The 23620-nt window shown below is 45.9% G+C and overlaps 1 protein-coding gene across 1 annotated transcript in view; it reads left to right on the top strand.

The window, feature by feature from the left end:
• The window catches only part of LOC308585022 (carboxypeptidase B-like), a 61936-nt gene that overhangs the window by 15234 nt on the left and 23082 nt on the right, over nucleotides 1–23620 (top strand). Inside the window, exons 2-3 of the mRNA XM_081190484.1 lie at nucleotides 17492–17743; nucleotides 17836–17911. Of these exons, the coding sequence (XP_081046610.1) occupies nucleotides 17661–17743; nucleotides 17836–17911 (159 nt within the window). The 5' untranslated portion in view covers nucleotides 17492–17660. The remainder of the gene's footprint in view (nucleotides 1–17491; nucleotides 17744–17835; nucleotides 17912–23620) is intronic.

Raw genomic sequence — 23620 nt, 5'->3', positions numbered from 1 at the left:
TATTTTTAATTCAATCCATTAACCATAACCACAACCTTTTCCTGTAGCAAGCCATGATGGACGAAACAGACATATAGTTCGGTTGTCTTGGAGAACAAGCAAATGAGGCAGGAAAATGTTAAGTCCTGGGCCATAGTAAATAACTGATATTAATCGTTCAGGAGAATCAGCAAGATTCTTTGATGTTAGTCTAGTAAAGTGGAGCAAATAGGTTTTAATTCTTTAGGACAGGATTTCCCAACAGAGTATTGGAAAGTAGCCCAAAGCAAACATGAAAATCCTATACAACTTCCAGAAGCTTGGACTTTGGTAAAAGTTAAGAAAATATTACGGAGCCATTACCCAACATGCATCTGTATTTGCTACTGTTGTTCTCACAGGATAGAGAAGCACTTAAGAAGCAGCTCTCAGTTCTGCAGGAGAAAAGGAAAAGTCACAGCTATGTAGTGCAATAATTTAGCAACTAAACAGTAGGAAATATTGAGAACTTGAGAAATATGACTTGAGAGAATATTCTGCTTCAAGATGAAGTTGCTGAGATAAGCATTCTCTTAAGATTGTAACTGTTTCCCCAAGTTAGAATACAATAGGTAAAGGTAAAGGGAGCCCTGACCGTTAGGTCCAGTCACAGATGCCTCTGGTGTTGCGGTGCTCACATCACTTTTCTGGCCGAGGGAGCCGGCGTACAGCTTCCAGGTCATGTGGCCAGCATAACTAAGCCGCTTCTGGCGAACCAGAGCAGCGCACAGAAATGCTGTTTACCTTCCCGCCAGAGCAGTACCTATTTATCTACTTGCACTTTGACGTGCTTTCGAACTGCTAGGTTGGCAGGAGCAGGGACCGAGCAACGGGAGCTCACCCCGTCGTGGGGATTCGAACCGCCAACCTTCTGATCGGCAAGCCCTAGGCTCTGTGGTTTAGACCACAGTGCCACCCGCATTGTATATACAAGCACATGCCAGGTACGTGCTCTGGAAAGTTTTCATGATATTCACCAAAAAAATTAGGTCCATCCTAGTGTAGGTACTCTTTGCAGCTCTGTTTCTTTTGTTTGAGGTGCACTTCTGGGAACGAAGCCCATATCATTAACCAAGGACATTACAGTAGTTAAGGCAACGGTTTGCAGTTGAACATGCTGTAATTAGATTAGTGTATTTATGGATAACATATTTGATAACTTTATTTCACGTACCGGTAGTTAATTTATGAATTTGCCTTTGGAATAGTTGTGAGGGACATTTCCTATAATTTATCGAGGGTAGTCAGACTTTTCACATGTTAGGTATAACTCATGCATTATATAGCTTATAAATGTAAATGTATAGTTCTCTAATGATATCTCAGATTATTAAAGTATTTGTACTAATTGGAAAGTAGTTATCATGATAAAAATGTGTTCCTGTTTTTATTCTTGATATAGCTATTCTTCAGAAATGATGGCGCATTAACTCCTTTTCGTATTTACTTCTGTTCCATCCTGTGGCTATACAGTCAAACCTCGGTTGTCAAAAGTAATCCATTCCGGAAGACCGTTTGACTTCCAAAACGTTCAGCAACTGAGGCACGGCTTCTTGCACTCAAGCGGAAGCCACACCAGACATTTGACTTCCAAAAAACATTAAAAAACCAGAGCATTTACTTCCGGGTTTTCAGCATTCAAGAGCTGAAATGTTCAAAAATGGAGTCGTTTGAGAACCGAGGTTTGACTGTACAAATAAATAACATGTAATAGCACATCAAATACGGAGTTCTATTCTGTTCAGTGCAGATATTTGATTATTTATGGAATAAATCCTGGGGAATTGTTTGTGCCCAATGTTCCTGGTAGAACGTCATCTGTGCAAGCCTTGATCATTTCTTGATCAGCTCCCATCCTTTTCAATGGAATTTCAAGCCTTGGACAAGAAACGTTTCTTGTGGATTGTGCCCATTCTTTCACTTCACCAGGTAACACTTTAATACTGGTAGAAAACTCCCTCGCCAGCAGCCCCTGACACTGGCTGATTCAATGCTTGATCTAGCTAGAGAATTTCTTCCAACAAAAGGTCATCCACCACATGTTAAAAGCATCCGGAGTTGAAGGTATCCCTCTCGCTTTAAACGTTATCATGCCGACCGATCACAAACAACAGATAGAGAAGAAGGGAACTTTCATGATTTACATCACCCACGAAGGCCAATGCATGAAAAGAACAACAGAACTGTAATTTACTGTGGACCAGATGAAGAAATTTCATCCTTAGACAGAGCAATCTTCCATTTCTCTGCTCTGAGCAAAACGCTCATTACTGCTATGTGGGGAACCTTTATAAGCCTAATGCCTACAATTAGAATTTTGTTGACAGGAGCATGTTAGGAAGATGAGACAAACTCCCAACCTTTGCCAAACTAAAACTGTTAAGTGGATTTGTGGCTGATTGACTGACTGAACCCAATGAGTGCTCAATATGTGTTGCAAGGTTCTGTCTTTGTTGTTCAACGTCTTTATAAACACCTCGGATGAAGGAATTTAGGGGACGGTCATGAAATTTGTGGTCATGAAAGATGAAGTTTGTGGTCATGAAATATGATACCAAACTGGGAGGGGTATCTAGGACAGAATTGGGATTCAAGATGACCGTAACAGATTGGAGAACTGGGCCCCAACAAACAAAATGAATTTCAATAGAGACAAATGTAAGGTTCCACACTTAGGCAGGGATAATCAGCTGCACAAATACATGTTTGTTGTTTAGCCTGGATAAGAGGAGACTGAGAGTAGATGTGTATCTAAAGGGCTGTCACATGGAAGCAGCAGCAGAGCATGCTCTAACAGTGCCTGGGGCATTCTCCCAAGCCTTTGGCTAATTAAACAATCAATGGCCTTTCAAACCGTGGAGCAGTTATTGGTTTTGTTTGTTATTTTTGTATTTTTATACTGTAAACTGCTATCCTCTTCCTCGCTGTCCTGGGATTCCTCTCCATCGCTCTCCATTTCCTGCCTTCCCTGTGCCTCTGTCCCTGTACCCCTGACATCCATCTCCCCCTCGAAGCCCCCCCTTCCCCCCTCCCGCTGCTCGGGTGCAGGTTCCGGAAGCTCCTCAGTTGCCGGGGTAGATCTTGGATACAGTTCGTCGACGTCAATCTCCTCTGCTTCCAGTTCATTGCATGTGTGCTCGAAACCAAGGTCCTCTCCCAACACATCCATGTCCTCCCCTCCCCCTGTTTCTTCGGACGATGCTGTTTGCCAGGGCCCTCTCAGCAATCTCCTGCGCCACTCCTCCTCTGGTTGGTCGTCCCACCAGTAAGAGCGATCCGTGTCCCCCCCTGAGCACGATCCCCTTGGAGGACTCGATTCTGGCGTGGTCTCCTCTGCTGAGGAGAACCCCCGGAAGGTGCTGCCTGAAAGTGTGGGCGTAAAAAGCCAGTCGTCGAAAAATTCCGCTGGCATGGGCCTGTGTGGGAAGAGTGCATGGAACTCGTCCTTAAGAAGGGGTTCCTCCAGATCATAGTCCGGCACCCAACTATTGGCACTGGTCGGGGTACCCTCCCTGGCGAGGAGGTATTCTACTCCCCCCTCCCCCCATCTCGAGTCCAGAATTTCCGTGACCTCGTTGAGTGCCTCGGCCTTCGGTGACTTCCCCCCCCCCTCTGGGGACTCCCTGCGTGGGTCCGGTGCCGCCCCTGGCTCCTGAAACCTGTGTGGGGCTTTGTAGGGCGTAAGCACCGACCTATGAAAGACCGGGTGCATTCGGGAACCTTCGGGGAGGGTCAACCGATAAGCTACAGGGTTGATCCTGGCCTCAACTTAGTATGGCCCCAGCTGTTTGTGGCCTAGCTTCTTCTTAGCTAATGACTTAGCAGGCATCGCCTGGGCTGCTAACCATACCCAGTCCCCCACCTGTATGTCTTCTCCTGCCCTCCTGTGCCTGTCTGCCTGCACCTTGTAGGCGTGTTTAGCTAGCTCTAAGTGCCATCGGAGCTCCTCGTGGACCTCCTGCAATTCTGCCGCCAAATGCTCAGCTCCCTGCGTCTCTCCCTGCGCCGTGGTCTCCACTCCCAGAAAGGTTCTGGGATGCCGCCCATTGTTGGCGAAGAACGGCGTCACCCCCGTGGACGCGTGTTTCGTGTTGTTGTAGGCAAACTCGGCCATCGGCAAGTAGTCCACCCAAGTCGCAGGCTGTTGATTGGCGTAACATCGCAGGTACTGCTGCATGATGGCGTTGACCCTCTCCGCTTGGCCATTGGTCTGCGGGTGTCTCGCCGACGCTAAGTTGATCTTGACGTTCAGGATACCCAGGAGCTTCTGCCAAAAACTGGAAACGAACTGGCGACCACGGTCGGACAGGATGGACCGCGGCAAGCCGTGCACTCTGAACACGTGGTCTATGAACAGTTTGGCGGTCTGCTCCGCTGTCGCCACCTTCGCGCAAGGAATGAAATGCGCCATCTTGGTGAACAGGTCTACAACCACAAACACCGTCGTCTTGCCTCGCGAACTGGGCAGATCAGTAACAAAGTCCAGCTTTACCCTCTCCCACGGTTGTAGTGGCGTCTCCAATGGTTCCAGCAGTCCCGCTGGCTTCTGGTGCACTGGCTTGGACCTTTGGCAAGTGTCACACCTGGCGACGTAATCCGCGACCTCCCCTCGCATCTGGGGCCACCAAAAGTCTCTGGCTACTAATTCCGCCGTCTTCTCCTTGCCGAAGTGGCCAGCGCTGGGTGCGTCGTGCAACTGCTGCAGAACCTTCGCGCGGAGATCGTCTCCCGGAACGTAGAGAGCACCTTTACGGGTTAGCAGGCCGCCGCGTATCTGGAACTCGTCGGCCTTCGCTGTGCCTCTCCGCACCTCTTCCATCTTGGACTGTGCGAATGGATCCGTCTGCAGCGCGCGACGCACCGCCTCCAGGTCCACGGCGGCTGAAGCGCACGCCCACGCCTGCGGTGCGAAAATGTGCTTGGCTGCCACAGGTGCCACTTCCTCGAGATACTGCGGTTTCCTGGAGAGCGCATCTGCTATGACATTGTTGTCGCCTGGGATGTACTCTATCCTGAAATCGAAATCCGCAAAGAACTCTGCCCAGCGTATGTGCCTCTGGCTCTGTAGCTTTGCCGTGCGCCAGTACTCTAGGTTCTTGTGGTCCGTGCGGACCTGCACGGTGTGCTTGGCTCCGATGAGGAAGTGCCTCCACGCCTTGAAAGCTGCGTGGATGGCCAGCAACTCCCTGTCCCAGATGGTGTAGTTCTGTTCCGACTTGCTGAGCTTCCGGGAGTAGAAAGCGCAGGGCCTCCAGTTCCCCTGCGGGTCTTCCTGTAAGAGGACGGCCCCCACCGCTCTATCAGATGCGTCAGTCTCAACCCTCATGGGCCTGCCGGGATTTACGTGAAGCAGCTGTTCTTCGGACGCGAAAAGGCTCTTAAGCTTCCTGAAGGACTGCTCCGCCTGATCTGTCCAGGTGAACTTCTTCTTCTTGGAACTGAGGGTGTCCGTGATAGCTGCCGTCTCCTTGGCGAAGCCCCTGATGAACTTGCGGTAAAAGTTGGCGAAGCCAACGAACCTCTGGACCTCCTTCCGATTTCGCGGGCTCTTCCAGTCCAACACCGCGCGGACCTTGGCGCTGTCCATGGCTTGTCGGACAGCCTATAGCCCAGAAAATCCACCTCCGTCACGTCGAATTGGCACTTCTCCAGCTTGGCGTAGAGCCTGTGCTCCCGTAGCCTCTGCAGGACCTCCTTGACGTCACTTTCATGAGCCTCCTGAGATTCCGAGAAGATCAGGATGTCGTCGAGGAAGCAGACGCACTTCTTGTAGTGCGTGGTGCATGAATGCTTGGAAACAGTGGGAGCCATTTTGGAAACCGAACGGCATAACTCTGTATTCATAGGTGCCCAACGGCGTGAACATGGCCGTCTTCCACTCATCACCCTCTCGCATGCGTATGAGATTGTATGCTCCTCGCAGATCCAACTTGGTGAAGATCCTCCCCTTCCTCACCTTCGCAAGCAGATCGTCAATTTTGGGCATGGGAAAGGCCGTGGGCTTTGTCCTCGAATTTATGAACCTATAGTCTACGATCAGCCTTTTTTGGGGCGTGTCTTTCTTCTTCACAAAAAACACAGGACTGCCCCCTACTGCCTTGGATTCCCGGATGAATCCCCGCTGCAGGTTGTGATCTATGAACTCCCTGAGCTCCTGCAGCTCATCCTCGGACATGGAATACAGCTTCACAGGCGGCAGCGTTGTCCCAGGCAAAAGGTCAATGGCGCAGTCGTAGGGGCGGTGAGGTGGCAACTGGTCAGCTTCCTTTTCGCAAAAGACCTCCAAGAACCCCTTGTACTTGAGAGGTACTGCTTGCGCCATGCTGAGACGTAGCTGCTGCCCCTCCTCTTGGCCCTCCTCCTCCTGACCGGTCTGTATGCAATGCTGCGCGCAGTAGGACGAGCAAAAGGTGAGCTGCCGCTGGTACCACGCCATGGCCGGGCTGTGCCTATCCAGCCAACTCATGCCTAACACTATAGGCGTGTCTGACAGGCGGGTGACGTTGAAACTGATGACTTCTCGGTGATTCCCAATCTGCATCACCATGGGTGGCGTTTGTTGTACCACCTGCCCACCCAGCAGCTTCCTGCCATCCACTGTGACGACGTTTAAGGGCAGCGTGGCTGGTAGAAGCTCTATGCGATGCTGCTTGATGAACTGCACCCCCACGAAGTCTGCGTTGCTGCCAGAGTCAATTGTGATGGGGACTTCCAGGGTGCGTCCATTAGGTAGCTGGAGAGTTGCAGTGAGCTGCACCACTGGCTTGGGTGGCAGGGGGTCTGTAGGCTGCAAAAGCGCTGGGGACTGCCCTACTGACTCACCTGGCTGTGCCCCAGCATTTCTGCTTCCAGCCAGGCATTGTCGTTTCCCTGAAACTGCTCTTCATGTTGTGCTGCTGCAGTTACTGTTGCTAAGGCTGCAGTGTGCTTTTGGAGCCTCTGGGGACACTCTTTGGCCATGTGCATCGCACTGTCACAGATGTAACACTTCCTGTTCCCTCTAGGAGGCTTCGCCTTGACTGCTCCGGATGCTGGGGCTCCTGTAGCTGTCTGAGCCTTTGCACCACCAAGTTCCATTGGTTCCTCCCCTGCCTGCAGCTGAGGGGAGGGACGCGTACGTCCTAGATCCCTGGGAAGGAAAGGAGGCGCTCTAGACGGTGCGTGGATCTGGCGACCCTCCTCATTGCGCCAAGGGCGTTCTTCGTGGCGCACTCCAATGGCGAGCGCCCGCTGCACAACTTCTGCTAGGGTTTGAGGTCAGTCCCCCCTAGCCAATTCATCTTTTACAGAGCCAGACAACCCCTCCCAAAACAAGTCTCTTATTGCCAGGGAGTCTTTCTCCCACCTCAGCACATTCAGCAAGGCGAAAAAGCGAGCATGGTACTGACGTACTGTAGCCTTGCCTTGCCGTAAACCATGCATCTCTTTGCGTGCTACATCCACATCCACGGTAGATTGGAAGCAAGCATCCATGGCTTTGATAAATTCATCGGAGTCCCTTCGAGCAGGACAATCTTCGCGCCACAAATTGTGCAGCCAAGCCCTCGCTTCCCCATGCAAGTGGGACACAATGAAACCCACTTTTTCCTCCTCATCTTTAAAGTCCTCGCGAAGCAAATGCAACGCATATACGACGTCTGCTCGAAAACTGGGGTACTGCTTCAGGTTCCCATCGAAGTGGGCTACCAAAGTGCCCCCCCTTCTGCCCAGTCCTGCTCCTGCAGATCTGGACCCCGGGAACCCCACTTGGCATGCATGATCCCACCTGGCTTGCAGATCCTGACATCGCTTTTCCCCCTTCTTCTGGGAGACCACTACCGCAGTGGTAAGCTCGGAGACTGCGTTGCGCAAGGCTGTTATCTGCTCCTCCATATTCATGGCCGCCAAACTTCGTGAGCTTCGCAAAAAAATATTTGCGTTCTTTTGGGAGGGGACTTACTGTCAGGGCTGCCTCAGGTCTCAGCTCACAAAAGACCAACGCCAAGTTCTTCTTATATACAAGGACGTTTATTGCAGTTCATTATTGGTTCCACAACCGAGGCGTGCAGCCCCGCGTCTCTTAGCCTTAGACGTTAGAAGTCCCCTCTGAATCGGTCCCTCCCCTACACCAGTTTAATAAGCTAACGCTGCTCCACCTTTTTCTCTCTTTCCTTTTCCGCAGGGTCTTTCTGCCCGCCGGGGTTCCTCCCCTCCTGGATTCTCCTGAAGCGGAATCTCCAGACTGCTCCTCCCCCCTCCTGCGGGCTTTGGGTCCTGGCTCCTCCTCCGGGCTCCCTGTTCTTCCGCGCGCCTCCTCATTTGAACTTGGCGCGCGCGCCCAACCTCTGACCTTCCTTTTGACAGTTATGCTACTCCCCTCACTGCCGCCCTCCTCTTCCGGGAGAACGGCTTGCTCTGATCCCTCCCCTTTCTCTGTCGCCGGAGCTGCTCCCTCTGACACACTGGAACCTCCCCCCCCCTTCGCTGCGCTCTGGTGGGGAGGCTGGCCCTGATTCCCAGCTGCCGCTTTGGGGTCCCCTGATGGCCCCCCGCTCCTGACACTTTCCCCCTGGGGCTCCCCTTGCCCTTACCACAGGCGCCCCCTTCTGGGAATCCTCTGATTCGCTGGAGAGACTCATGGAATCCCTTGCGTCATTGCTATCCTCTTCCTCGCTGTCCTGGGATTCCTCTCCATCGCTCTCCATTTCCTGCCTTCCCTGTGCCTCTGTCCCTGTACCCCTGACACATAGCATAGTCTTCAGCTGCCCAGTAATCATTGAATTTTTGTACTCCGACAGTTCCTATCTTCCTCCCCACCCCCCACCCTGGTCTGCTTCTGCACCTTCAACAGGAGCCAGACAGAAGGAAATGTGAACAGGTAACATTTTTCCTGACATGGAAAGCTACACTTGCTCCCTGTCTGTGTGTCTGTATGAATGCGCAGGAGCAGAACATGGAGAATGTGGCAACCTGAACTATCCGATGTCTGTGCAATGATTAATTAGTAACTTGTTCTTCCTCCAAGGAGTTCAGAATGTTGCTTTAGCTTCTCAACAACCCAATGGAGAGAGAGTGATTTCCCAAAGCCCAACGGTGTGCAGCACAGGTTTCAACCTGGGTTTCCCACACCTACTAAGACTACTGTCTAGCTGCCTGGTCATCAACTGGGTTAATTCAAAGACCACTTTGCCATGATAAGAGGAAATGGCTGACCAAATTCTCATGCATCACCACTCCAAAATGACCTGCTGCCAATTCCCATTGCCATGGATGCTGGTCATCCACCCACCTCTAGTAATAGTTGAAGTGTGGGTAGACCATCAGTGGGCCCAGATCGTAGTACATTCAGGAGGCTAGATTTCTGCCAACCTCTACTACTCCCACTTCACTAGCTCTCCTGATTTAGTCTCCTCACCAAGAGTCTAGGTTTCCAGATGACCTCCCATTCTGATTTGTTTGAACAAAGTTTGTGGTGAGGTGGATAGCACTGGCTATTTATTGAGCATCCATTTTTAATTGTGTACAGAGATGTTAGATGACATTGCATCTAGCAAATGTTAGGCCACACTCCCCAGTGCATTTTCCCATCACTTTTCCTATTGCAAAAAGTCAGATTTAATTGCACAACCTGGATTTGCCAGTATGAGGTTGAATTGCACCCAAAAACAACAGCACTCTGGAAGCACCCCGAATATCAGTCTTGCACCATTGGAGAAGAGTTATTCTAAAGATAAACAGACCTCTAGATGGCTTTAAATTAAACAGACGCGCAAAGGCAACAGTTGGGATTTGGGTAGGATTAGCAGGGTTGTAAATATATAAGACATATATGTAATTTATTTCTCGTGGAAAGACTAGAGGTAGTGAGTAGCAACATGGAAATGCATTGTACCAAATGTTTTAACAGCATTTTGCACAGCATTTCTCAGTCATAAAAAGTCTTCTTGTTTTTATTCAGAGGTAATTTTAGACTTATTGTATATCCAGGGAAAGAGAGAAAGAAGAAATGCGTAATATGCCCACCCCACCTCTGTCCATAGCTGTCAACTTTTCCCTTTTCTTGTGAGGAATCCTATTCAGAATAAGGGAATTTCCCTTAAGAAATGGAAAGATTGACAGCTATGCCTCTGTCCTTGTGGTTTCTTAGAATCTGTTCCCTTATTGTTACACACTATTTATCTAGTTTCTTTCCCAGAAGCTGTTGAACTGCTCCACAGTCACAGCCAACATTAATTAAATTTTGCAAGTACAGAATATTACATGTCCACCTTTGACTATTCCCAGGCTCCCCAATGCAAAAAAAGCAGAAAATACTATCTCTAATCACCCCACACAACTCAGCTCTTAATTTGTTAACCCTTCCATTTCAATAGTAGGCTTGATGCCAACATAATGGGCAACCTATGCTATATCCATCCACAGAAGTAGTAAATGATAGTATTAAAGAGGAACAACACAGCACTATATCATCACAAAGCTGTCACTCAGTGGAGAGGAGTGGGGGGCAGTGGCATCCTCCCAGTAGTGGTGGCACTGTGCTTATTGGGATGCACTGGGCCAGACAGTGGCAAGGAAGCTCTGGGCTAGTCTCCAGGGCTTGATGCAGGGGCTTTTAGATGCAGAAAACTGCACCTGGTGACCTTTCGTTTGCCAGTCATTTTACCTTAGTACCATTATCACAACTGAGCTTTTAGGTGAGTCAAATTAATGTCCTGGATCCTTACAGCCTTACTGGTAAGAGGGTCAACCATAGAGAAATCAGTGGCAAAATTATGCATAAAGTCAAGGCAGGAGGGCGATTTCTCAGCACCCTTCGCCTTAGCCAAACCCATCTCTGGTTCGTTCCTAAACACAAAATAAAGATTAGCAGATCATAATAGGGAGCACAAGTTAAAATTGCTATTGCATTGTGGGCTTCCCATTGTGAAAACAGAATGCTAAGACTGGATGGGCCTTTCATCTGATTCAGCAGTGTTCTTCTTGTGTTTCTTTTGTTATGTTCATTCTGGATACCACAATTCAGTTGCATGCTTTGGTGGAATGGAAATCAATCTATTCCAGCCTCACTTCACTGAGAGTTACATCAGCTACGTCAGAAGTTACGTCAGAAGCTACCACACACAGAGTCATTGGTTCATCAAGCACAGTATTATGTACACAGACTGGCAGAAGCTCTCCAAGGTCTTCCCCAACTCTACCTAGAAATGCTGAGGATTAAAGCATGCAACCATTAAGTGGTGCCACACCCCTAAGTTATAGGCCCCATGAAGGAGAACCTAAGTATCTGAAGAAGTGTGCATGCACACGAAAGCTCATACCAAGAACTAACTTAGTTGGTCTTTAAGGTGCTACTGGAAGGAATTTTTTTATTTTGACTATGGCAGACCAACACAGCTACCTATCTGTAACTAAGTATTCTAGTAATCCTTAATATCTAGATTAGAGATAAGCAACTAGAAGCAGATGAGTCTGATCTGAATTCCCCCTCCCACAAACCCCTCCCTGCTAAAAATTGGTTGCCGACCAGGTATAATTTTCAAATAGCGGAACAGGGGCTCTTTGACATGTATATCAGCATTGCACGAAAAGTGGAGAAAGTTTTAATGGAGACAGATAACGCTTGAACCAACCAATAACACTGCCTGACAAATTCCAGATGGCAAAAAGTAACAACAAACCTCTCCTCCAGAACAGCTGCCTCCATCTGTCTGCTTCACATTCTGTATCTATCCTGGGATGATGGATGTTGGCTGTTCTAAAGTTAAAACATTTCCTGAGTGGCCATCTATGATGATCCCGAGTTTCCTTGACAAAGACATTCCTATTTGACTATGCCCAGACTTCTTTCTGAGAGATCCTGACAACAGGCAAAGCTTAGTCACTCCTAACTGTTATGCATATTGTCTGTTGGCTGCCTCGAAAGCATCACAGAGTTCTCCCCTAATTCCCATTTTTGTTTATGCTATTAATGGCTGCCTATTCACCTTTACACATCCTTAAGTATCCTGAATGCACTTAGGGAATTTTGCAATTCCTCAGCAGGCTGACCTTGGAGAGGTGAAAATTAAATGTTCTCCCTGCAATTATTAATCTAAATTAGCATGGGGATGGTACTCCAATATTTGAACAAGTTTCCTGGACTGGCTTCTCACCATTCACAGTTATGTGATCTGCTTGCTAAGTTGGGCATGTAAAGTTCTCATCTAAGAAAGCATACAACCAAGCAATTAAGCAGTCACTTTCAGAAAATGGAGTGGCAAAAAAAAGGTCACAATTTTAAAAAAAATTAAAATAAACAACTTATATCAAATAAAGCAATATCCAATAATCCATCAGAATATAATAGTACACAATAAAAATAAATAAATATCAGCAAATAATCATTAAACAGACATTCACTTATTAATTACCAGCAAAGAAATCAATAAAAATAATGGGAAGTCATATTGCATAAAATTTCACAATACACACAAAGTCATGTAAAAGGATCAAAGAGAGAACCAAAGACACACAAGTTATAAAATTATTTAAAATATATATCTGTGAACTCTTTCTTCCCAGCTGCTTGTGTTGTTCCTAAAGTCATGGTCTGGAGAAAGGCTCCTAGGTAGGGCTGGAGGGTGAGGCAAGGCAAGTGGAAAAAGCCTGGCGGCCAACACAAAGTCCTTCTCCCCTCCACCTGCTCTGCCTCCCCCTACTGCTGGCCCACTAATGCCAATGAGCACTAGCCCCCACTGAAAGCATTTCAATGTCTGCCCTATCAATGTTCAGTGGTATTTTCTGGGCCTGCCATGATAGCTATGGGTAAGGAGGAATAAGTAAGAAGTGAGAGCTGGAACATAAAGAAGGCTGATCGTCGAAGAATTGATGCTTTTGAATTATGGTGCTGGAGGAGACTCTTGAGAGTCCCATGGACTGCAAGAAGATCAAACCTATCCATTCTTAAGGAAATCAGCCCTGAGTGCTCACTGGAAGGACAGATCCTGAAGCTGAGGCTCCAGTACTTTGGCCACCTCATGAGAAGAGAAGACTCCCTGGAAAAGACCCTGATGTTGGGAAATATTGAGGGCACAAGGAGAAGGGGATGACAGAGGACGAGATGGTTGGACAGTGTTCTCGAAGCTACCAGCATGAGTTTGACCAAACTGCAGGAAGCAGTGGAAGACAGGAATGCCTGGCATGTTCTGGTCCATGGGGTCACAAAGAGTCGGACATGACTAAATGACTAAACAACAACAAGGAGGAATCAGAGTTGGATTCCAGAGAATAAGCCTGAAAAATAGCTGTCACATACAAGACCAACAGCAGGGACTCAAATCACCTACTTAAACCTGGGTAGGTAATGATATAAATTAACAAAACAGGGCTCTTTCATGGCCTGCAGCTGGAATAAGTACACTTTAAATTTATCTATAAGCCACCTTGAGCCCGTCAGGGAAAAAGCTGGGCAATCATCGTCATTCTCCTTTAACAAGAATCCATTGGAAGGGAAGCAAAGATTATGGATATACAGTGGTACCTCGGGTTAAGAACTTAATTCGTTCTGGAAGTCTGTTCTTAACCTGAAACTGTTCTTAACTGAGGTACCACTTTAGTTAATGGAGCCTCCCACTGCCACTGTGCAATTTCTGTTCTCATCCTGAAGCAAAGTTCTTAACCTGAGGTACTATTTCTGGGTTAGCGGAGTCTGTAACCTGAAGCATCTGTAACCCGAGGTACCACTGTAGAGATAGACTTGCTGCTGGCTGGTCAACCAAGAGACCTAATAGCTGGTATTGAGACAATTTACACAAGGTTCAGCTTTTCAGTTAAAGTAAGGCAACTGCCTTTCACGACTTGCAATTCTGGATGTGATAAAACCACAGTTAGTACTGATTTGCATCAAAAGAATGAAGATCAAAGAACTGGAGGGCAAAGGCATAATCTAGTTTGTGTTACGGCACCTCTCAGGAAGTCCCATCCCATGCCCTGCAGGCGTCTCTCTGCTTCTGCAAACTTCAGCGGAGCTTAGCGTGTTTAAGCCATTAGCAAAGGCACTGGGCACAAAGACAAAGGTGCAGCACATGCAATTATTTGTTGCTCCCTTGTCCTCCACTGCAAACAGCCCCTGCTGTGTGCCTTACCTCATGCCTGCCTCTCTCCCATCCAAATCTGCAGCTGTGCAGGGGAGTAGAGGCAAGAGCCACCGTGCAGCTGACTCGGGGAATGAGGAAACACCAGCCAGGTTCTTTCCCGACACAAACACCCCAATTATCTGTTGCCTGAGTGATGAGCAGGCACAAGGCTGACCCAATATATTTTGCTGCCTGAGTTGAAAGGGCAAGCTTTACATTTATTTATTTATTTATTTACTTACTTACTTACTTACTTATTTAAAAAATGTTTGCTGCAAATTCATTTTTTAAAGGCATCAGAGCCATTGACAACAATTATAATGCAACAGGAAGCACACACAAAATAAATAATGAAAATGCTTTTCTTAATGGTCTGAATAAGCCTGGCATCAAAGAAAGGTTTCCAGCAAATGCTCAAAATTTAGTACAGAAGGTTCCTGCTGAATCTCTATTGGATGAGCAGTGGGCCAATGATACTGAAGGCTCAGTTTCATGTTGATGTCAAATGAGCCTCATCAACTTGAGGAACATGGCAAATACACAGGTCCATAAAGAAGCTGACAGGACTGGTAGTTACTTCAACTCTTTCTTCAACACTGGTAACAGGTTAATGTCCTCCACTACTCCTGAGGCAACTGGCCACATGGGACAGCACCTCTGTTCTTCTGCAAAGGGGAATAGCCAAGGGGCCCAGGAGGAGCTATTGGGGAGTTACTGACCACCCCCCAGTATCTGCCACCTGAGGTGGTTGCCTCACTCTGTCTGACGACATGGCTAGCCTCGAGGAGCCTTGTTAAGTTAAAGAAAACACAATGCAGTGGTACCTCAGGTTACATACACTTCTGGTTACAGATTCCACTAAGCCAGAAATAGTATCTTGGGTTAAGAACTTTGCTTCAGGACGAGAACAGAAATCGCACGGTGGCAGTGGGAGGCCCCATTAGCTAAAGTGGTACCTCAGGTTAAGAACAGTTTCAGGTTAAGAACGGACCTCCAGAACAAATTAAGTTCTTAACCCAAGGTACCACTGTAGACAAAGCAAGACTGCCACTCTTAAACTCCCCAGTCTATAGATTTGTATGTACAGACCTACATCCCAGTGTATAGCTCAAAGGATACAGTGTGCAATTTGTTTGTTTGTTTGTTTGTTTGTTTGTTTGTTTGTTTGTTTGATAGCATCGATATCTCAACACAAGGTCACTGCCTCCCCGAGTTAGCAGGCCTTGGAGTTCTATCTAAAAAAGGAGATCCCACAAACTTGAAGTCTGCTCACCCCCAGTTTAGAGCTACTTTGTGAGATAATGAGACAAATCTCCACCATTCCTTGGATACAGAACGAGCCACTTCAATGGAATTCTATGTCACCACGCGTTTCCCTCCTAATATTTGATGGAAAGGTGGCTTTCATAAAAAAATGTCAATATTCTATGTACCTTGGCAGCTCGGAAGTACCTTGGCTGATGATGCATTATAGGCTGCGTTTCAGAAATGGTCTCCAACTGCTTGGAAAAAAACACCAAGAACCCCATGCTGAAGGGAAATCTGTCCGACTTCTATATCTGAATATCTTCCTGCCGCTCAACGGGAAATGATGGCATCTACAATTTGTTTGATTAGTCCCTTTGATCATTTATTTATGGCAAGTCCTGAGCTTGATCACTCTGCATTATTGTCTTTGCCATGTTTGTGAGGCTGCTACAACTGTACTGAAATTTTGTGGATTTCACCATCTTCAGTTTGAAAGTTATTAAGGCTTAAGGCTGCTATTTTGGCAGCTTGTGATAGCTCCTGCAGGCACCAGACATAGCAGACCTGACTCCAAGCAAGAGACATCCAGGAAAATGTCTGCTGTGCTACAGAATTAGGTCAAATTAATTGTAAACTGAGTTCAGGTGTATTTGGGTTAGATGACTATCAAATGATAAGGATTTTGTGTTTAATGTTACCATTTAAGAAGCTACTGGCTGCATTTTTTAATCAGAGCTTCAGGTGGCTGGACACTACTGGCCAATCATATTTCTTCATGACTGCAGAAGTGAGTTTGTTGAACAGATCTCATAAGCCCCCATGTACCCTCAAAATCAGCTCTGGAGGGCTGGACACCCTATGGACCATATTTTAGGGGCATGGAGAAAGGAGGCAACATGGAAGTCCTATTGTGCATGTGGAATGCCACTCACACGCTGTAGGATGCAGTCCTTGAAGTTGTTTAATTTGTATCAACCATTCTTTTTATTTATTTCTGTTTTAAACTCCTACTCAAGGTCCAAGCCAACCAGGAAGAAGAATCATGTTCCACATCTCTATGATACTCTATCCATAAAGATGACAAAGGCCAGGTTGCATGTTTTTGCATATGACTCACTGAAACTGTCTTTTATAACTTTTTGATTCATAAAAATGTCCCACCTAGCAGCCACAATGGCTTAAGACACAATGTCAAGTAATGCTGTCTGAATTGGCAAGCTGTGACCGACTTTAAATTTCAAACCATAGTTTGCAAGCACACATCGAATCCTGTTTTCTAAAAGCACAAATCATAGTTTGCCGATCCGTATGACACAGTAAACGATGGTTAGCATAAGCTGGGAAAGGAGAACAGAACGCACATGTGAGAGAAATGGTAAGAAGCCTGTAAGTTTGCAGGGGTACTACTGTCAGAAGCGTGCCAGAGGTAAACCACACCATGCAAGTTGAAGTTAACTCTTTATTAGCAAAGATACGTTTTGCTCATGAATTTCAGGCCTAATGGAACACAGCAACTCATCTCCGGTAGGGCTTGCTTCTATGAAGCAGTTGCTGAGACTGCAGGCCCCCACCTTTCCAGGTGTGTCCCCCCCCAAGCAATCAGAGACTGCTTCTGCACATCACCAATCTCTCCTCCACCTTTTTATGCTTTCTTCTAGTTCTAGGAGACAAAGGGGGAGGGGAGCTTATTGCAGCATGAGGGGAGGTCGCCCACAACCAACTCATCTCTGCCTCTTAGCCTCTCTCCTTCTTTCCAGCTTCAGCTTCTTCCTCTGATTCTGGACTTCTCTCTGCCACAGACTCTCCCAGCTCAGTAAGCCCTGTTACCTCCTCAGCTTCTGATACCTCCTCTTCTCAGTCTTCTCCCACTTCTTCCTGTGACCACTCATTGGCGTCCCATCACTACTCCTCTTGGTGGTCCCCCAGATGGTTCCTCCCACAGTTCCTCTGCGTCCAACCAGTCCATGACAACTACCAATGGTCAAGTCACAATTTTGTATTAATTCCTACTTGAGTCACTAAAAGTGGGAAGAATGTGAAGTAATCCACCATTAATGGAAATAAAACTGTTTACCAGCTCCAATCTTTTAATACATTAGCAACCCATGAGATTTTATTTTCTATTTTCACAGGTGATCCCATACTACACATAGAAGATAAGTAGTCTGTAAACAAGACGAGGCCAAGAGAGTGATCAATCAGGGAACATGTAGGCTGGGTTTACGGTTTAGCCTGTCAAAGATAAGGAACAGTTGATTATAAAAGCAAGTGAGAGAATAATTGACTCCCCCATTATCTCAAATGGCAGCAAATATGTGGGTCTTGTTGCTTCTTGTAGCTGTTGCCTCTGCTTCCCCAGAAGCTTCAGTTCACAAATTTCATGGGTAAGGATATTTAATATACTTGACTTTCACATTCTTGAAATTACAAATGACCTTTTCTGGCACAAATGATTTACTTCTGCCTTTTTCCTTAGGGATAAGGTTTTTCGTGTAACACCTCACAATGAAGAACAGGTTGAAGTCCTTCATTACCTGGCTGACAATATGCAGGTAAATTCATGTGTGGGAGGATAAAATTAATTATACTTCTCAATTTTGAGAGTCCATTTCATTAAAATGTTTGGGGGGAGGGAGAATTGTGGAGCACAGAGAGCACAAATTGAAAGAAGCTGATTTTCTTTTCCAGAAAGTTTGAGCAATGAAGCAAAACATTGCAACCCCATACTCACTTAATTAGGAGTACTTATGACTTATTAAAGGGACGCGGGTGGCGCTGTGGGTTAAACCACAGAGCCTAGGACTTGCCGTTCAGAAGGTCGGCAGTTCCAGTCTCCGCGACGGGGTGAGCTCCCGTTGCTCAGTCCCTGCTCCTGCCAACCTAGCAGTTCAAAAGCACGTCAAAGTGCAAGTAGATAAATAGGTACCACTCCGGCGGGAAGGTAAACGGCGTTTCCGTGCACTGCTCTGGTTTGCCAGAAGCGGCTTAGTCATGCTGGCCACATGACCCGGAAGCTGTACGTCGGCTCCCTTGGCCAATAAAGCGAGATGAGCGCCGCAACCCCAGAGTCGGCCATGACTGGACCTAATGGTCAGGGGTCCCTTTGCCTTTACCTTTTTATGACTTATTAAACACAATGGGACTTGCAGCTGAATAAATACACGTAGGACTGAGCTGTTGGAGTCATCCTGGGGTGTCCTTGGCAAAATCGTAAGATGACAATGTAGCTTAAAATACAAGATTCTGACATTACATAATGTTAGACTAGGTTTTGTAAGGCCCCTTCTAACAATATCACTCCCTCTAGTAGCAAGCTCAGATGTTGAGTGCCAACAGGAATACAGCAAAAATAGGGCCACTGAGAACAGGAGGAGAGGTATCAGTATGATCCAAGGAACCCCAAGGTTTGCAGATGTACAACAAATAAGCTTAGCTACGAAAATCAACCTGTGTGTATTCTGATTAGACTTTCCAATGCAAAAAAACTATAGAAACAATGGTATTAAGAGGCTCCGCTATAAGAGTCTGCTTTCTAAAAGTTTAGACTCCTAGTCAACATAATACCCTTTTTTATTTCCTGCTTGTTGTCGTCTCTTCCTTGAATGTTCTCTAAACTTCTCGTCCGTTCCAAGTTTGTGTTTTGTGACCTTGATGTAGATATATTGTGGCATGAGAAAAAACAACCAAAGATAGCAGATCTGTTTTCAATATTTGTGTAGAGCTTTGATGTTGAGAAATAGCTGCAGAAGAGAGAAGGGAAACACTGTAATCTGCACCGTGAGATGTGGCATTTACAATGATATACAGATGTAGAGGGACTTTTCATTGACCACAGGCCATTGTCAGGCGCTCTCTCTCGCCTAGTTCTGCTCTTCATTATGTCTTAAATGCTATGGGAGTTTTGTTATGCACTTATTTTAAAACAGGGGTTCAGCCAGGTGTTACGTTGAATTCTAAGCATGTTTTACAAAGAAGCTATCAGTTTTTGCTAAGCACAATGGCTTGGCTTTGCATTTTGAACCAGGGATCTGGAAAGGATCAAAACACCCTTTATTCCTACTTCTACTGCAAGGCAAGACCACCAGCTGCTCCACCCTGCTCCACATGGAGACACAGCAGCTCAGTGGAGATCATGCATTTTGCATAGCCAAGGTCCCAGCAGATGCAGTTCTCCAGTTAACGGATCAGGTAGCAGGTGTGAGAAAGTGACCTTTGCTTGTGAGCTTGGAATGCTGTCTACTTAAATGGAGCCACAGACTGATTTAGTCTAAGAGAATTTCAAATGTGCACAATCCAAAATTCAAATTTAAAAAGATTATTCCCAAGCACATCTTTGGAAACAGGAAACAAGACAGGTCACAGCCATTTCAGGAAATAATAATAATAATAATAATAATAATAATAATAATAATAATAATAATAATAATAATAATTTATTTATTTATTTATTTGTACCCCGCCCATCTGGTTGAGTTTCTCCAGCCACTCTAGGCGGCTCCCAATCGAGTGTTAAAAACAATACAGCATTAAATATTAAAAACTTCCCTAAACAGGGGTGTCTTCAGATGTCTTTTAAAAATAGGATAGCTGCTTATTTCCTTGACATCTGATGGGAGGGCGTTCCATAGGGCAGGTGCCACTACCGAGAAGGCCCTCTGCCTGGTTCCCTGTAACTTGGCTTCTCGCAGCAAGGGAACCACCAGAAGGCCTTCAGCGCTGGATCTCAGTGTCTGGGCTGAATGATGGGGGTGGAGATGATCCTACTATTTTCATCCTTAATGACAGGTGCTACAGAATAGAAGCAGCTCAGCTGTAAATCCCACTATTGCCCTGTATGTCCAGCAACATTAGATATTAGCATCATGCATGGTGGAATAAGAACATAAGAAGAGCCTCCTGGATCAGGCCAATGACCCATCTAGTCCAGCCTCCTGAGAAAGCAGCAAGGCACACATGCAGAAGTACATATATACCTCTGCATGTGTCCAGAATGGCAAACAGTGGAGCGCAAAGGACGTTATGATTGAGAGAAGGGACACAAAATGCAACCTAGATACATCCCATAATTCTCTGACCACTAGTGTGAGCAGCAAGTAATGGAATAGCAATGAACATTCCCGACTGAAAGAAAAGGAAATGTGTGGAAACTAACGAGTTACACAGCAAGACAAAAGTTGTATATTTATGACCTGCTTGCAATATATAGAACCAACCACAGTGTACAATAATGAAATAAAAGAGTTGGAAGGGTCCAAGTCTGTACATCTTGGAAGGTGGGAGGATCTCAAGTTTGAAGGTTCCCACACATCAGAAACTCCCTGTAGATAGAATATTTTACTACAGTATTATTCTCTCCCCCCTCCCACTTATTAAATTGCACAAGTGTATCCATTTATATAGACATATTGATTCCATCACAATGTTTTTTAGCTGAATCTAAACCTGGCAATCTGCCCCAATTCCCTCAGTCACTATCACTCAGGCTTCATAGCAAAAAAAGCAATAAACTGAGTAAAATTTCTGATGCCTCTCTTTCATGTTTTGAGAGAACAGGAATGGAAGAAGATGGCAACAGTCTAGGAATTACAGTATGTTCTCCAGTATGTAACATGTTCTCAGACATGGGTCATGAAATTGTCTGAATGCACACAACAATAGCATACACACAGATGTATTGAGTAGCTGTGTGTTTGGCCTGTCTCTAAAGTATGATTATATAACTATTTCCTCAGCGGTAATGTTGCAATCTTAACCCTGCTTACCTGGGAGTAAATCGCATTGAATTCAGCATAACTACTCAGTAAAAAAATTCCTTCCAGTAGCACCTTAGAGTTTGTTATTGATATGAGCTTTCGTGTGCATGCACACTTCTTCAGTTATGTGTTGGTCTCTAAGGTGCTACTGGAAGGATTTTTTTTATTTTGTTTCAACTACAGCAAACCAACACAGCTACCTACCTGTTACTTCTCAGTAGACATGGTTAGGATTCTGCTGCAAATCCCGCTGAGTACAGTGGGGCTTACTGCCAGGGAAATGGATATACCACAATCTCATCATTGTAACCAACACAAAGGAGCCACAGGCTGCAATCCTAGGTATAAAAAAAGGTAAAGGACCCCGGACGGTTAAGTCCAGTCAAAGGCAACTATGGGGTTGCAGCGCTCATCTCGATTTTCAGGCAGTGCTGTGCTGTCCACAGGCAGCATGACTAAACCACTTCTGGTGCAACGGAGCACCGTGACGGAAGCCAGAGTGCACAGAAACACCATTTACCTTCCTGCCACAGTGGTACCTATTTATCTACTTGGACTGGCGTGCTTTCGAACTGCTAGGTTGGCAGAAGCTGGGACAGTCCCACACCACACTTACTTGGGTATAAGTGCCATTAAACTTTGGAACTTACTTCTAAGTAAACATGGATAGAATTCAGCTCTTGGGCTGTATACACACTATACAGTGGTACCTCGGGTTAAGTACTTCATTCGTTCCGGAGGTCCATTCTTAACCCGAAACTGTTCTTAACCTGAAGCACCACTTTAGCTAATGGGGCCTCCTGCTGCCGCTGCACCACCAGAGCACGATTTCTGTTCTCATCCTGAAGCAAAGTTCTTAACCTGAGGTACTATTTCTGGGTTAGCGGAGTCTGTAACCTGAAGCGTATGTAACCTGAAGCATATGTAACCCGAGGTACCACTGTACTTTGAATCACATTCCCTTAAATAATTTTGGCCACTGTAGTTTGTGAAGGGTTGCTGGGAATTTTAAGCCGGCGGAATGCTAAAAATACTTTGAGAGAAAGAATGTGCTTTGAATGTGCTTGAAAGGTCCAGTGTGTACACAGCCCTTAGTCATTATTTATGTCAAAGGTTCTCAAACTGTAATCTGCATGCCACTGGTGGTCCATGGAAAAGTTGCATAACAATTAAGAATATCTGTACATGGTACTGGGTTTATTTTTTTCTGATGATGGGAAATTGGCTTGACATAACCTTGCTCACAAAATCAGAACTATCATGTTAGAAAGGCAAGACTACCATTATTAAAAATATAAGCTGTGCATGTGCATTTATTTGTAGAACAGTATATATATATTACTAGATGCTGCATCAAGGCAGTCAGCAATTTGCAGGTGATCCATTGGGGTGGGGGGGGGGGGAGTACCATTAGTCTATGCTACAATGGAATATCTCACAATGAAATAGACCTCTGAAATAGAATCTGAATTCCTCAACTTTGCTTTCCAAAACCTCTTCTATTAATCCTCAATATAGAAAATGTGCCTTGCGCTATCCTTGTGACTGAGGCTTTCGCTGAAAGTGCATCATAAACAGCACCCATTTAAGGAATGGTATGATACAAGTGTGTGTGAAGTAAAAAAGAAAGGCTTAAGTAAATAAATCAAGGCCACAACAAAAACAGGGCAGGAGGCAAAGTTATTTTTAATTGCTAAGCAAAGGCAGTTATATATGAGCTAAGGACAGAATTCATATTTATCGCAGTATATTTAGATGATAGCCTTCCTTGTTTATGGGGTTATAATCCCTACGGTAATAATATTTTGTTCACTGCTTAGATACCAAAGCAATAGGCACCTTTTAGATATGCTTCATCCAGGAAAAGTCACCACAGATCCATTCAGCCCATCCAGATGAAACGAGGCCACAAATTCCTAACTTCGAAAGACAAGCAAATGTCAGCCTTGAGGTCATAAATTCACAAGTCATTTCTTTCTCATGGGCGACAGTGTTAACTAACATGCTCTAAACTTTATTCCTGATTGTGAGGCACATCTGAAGTCTGGCCAAATCACACCTGTTCTCCAGCTGCTGAGAGGTTTAAGCTACCAGTCAACAAGGGAGTTGAGGCTTTGCAAAGTGATTGCGATAAGGTTTTGGAACAGATGCAGAGATCACCATTGCAGTGGGCATCTCACTAGATAATAGGGGCTTGAATAGGCATGACATGAGGATTCCTAAATAGCCATCTTCTCCTATATGGACCTGCCCATTTATTATGGCAGGTCTCCCTTCTGTGCCCTGCCAACATCTGAATTGTTTTTGGCTACAAGAGGCTCTTCTCTGTAGTGGCACCCAATCTTTGGAAATTGCTTCCATAGGGGGACCTACCTTAGAAATGGGGGGAGCTGCCATATATTGGGACAGACCATTGGTCCATCTAGCTGAATAGTATCTACCCTAACTGGCAAAAGCTCTCCAGAGTTTCAGACAGGCAATTGAAACTGGGACCTTTGCCTTGTAAAG

Source organism: Podarcis bocagei (genome assembly GCF_964188305.1).
Source record: "Podarcis bocagei genome assembly, chromosome: 4".
NCBI lineage: Eukaryota > Metazoa > Chordata > Lepidosauria > Squamata > Lacertidae > Podarcis > Podarcis bocagei.
Note: the sequence above shows the minus strand (reverse complement) of the source record. Positions and strands in the feature narration are given on the sequence as shown.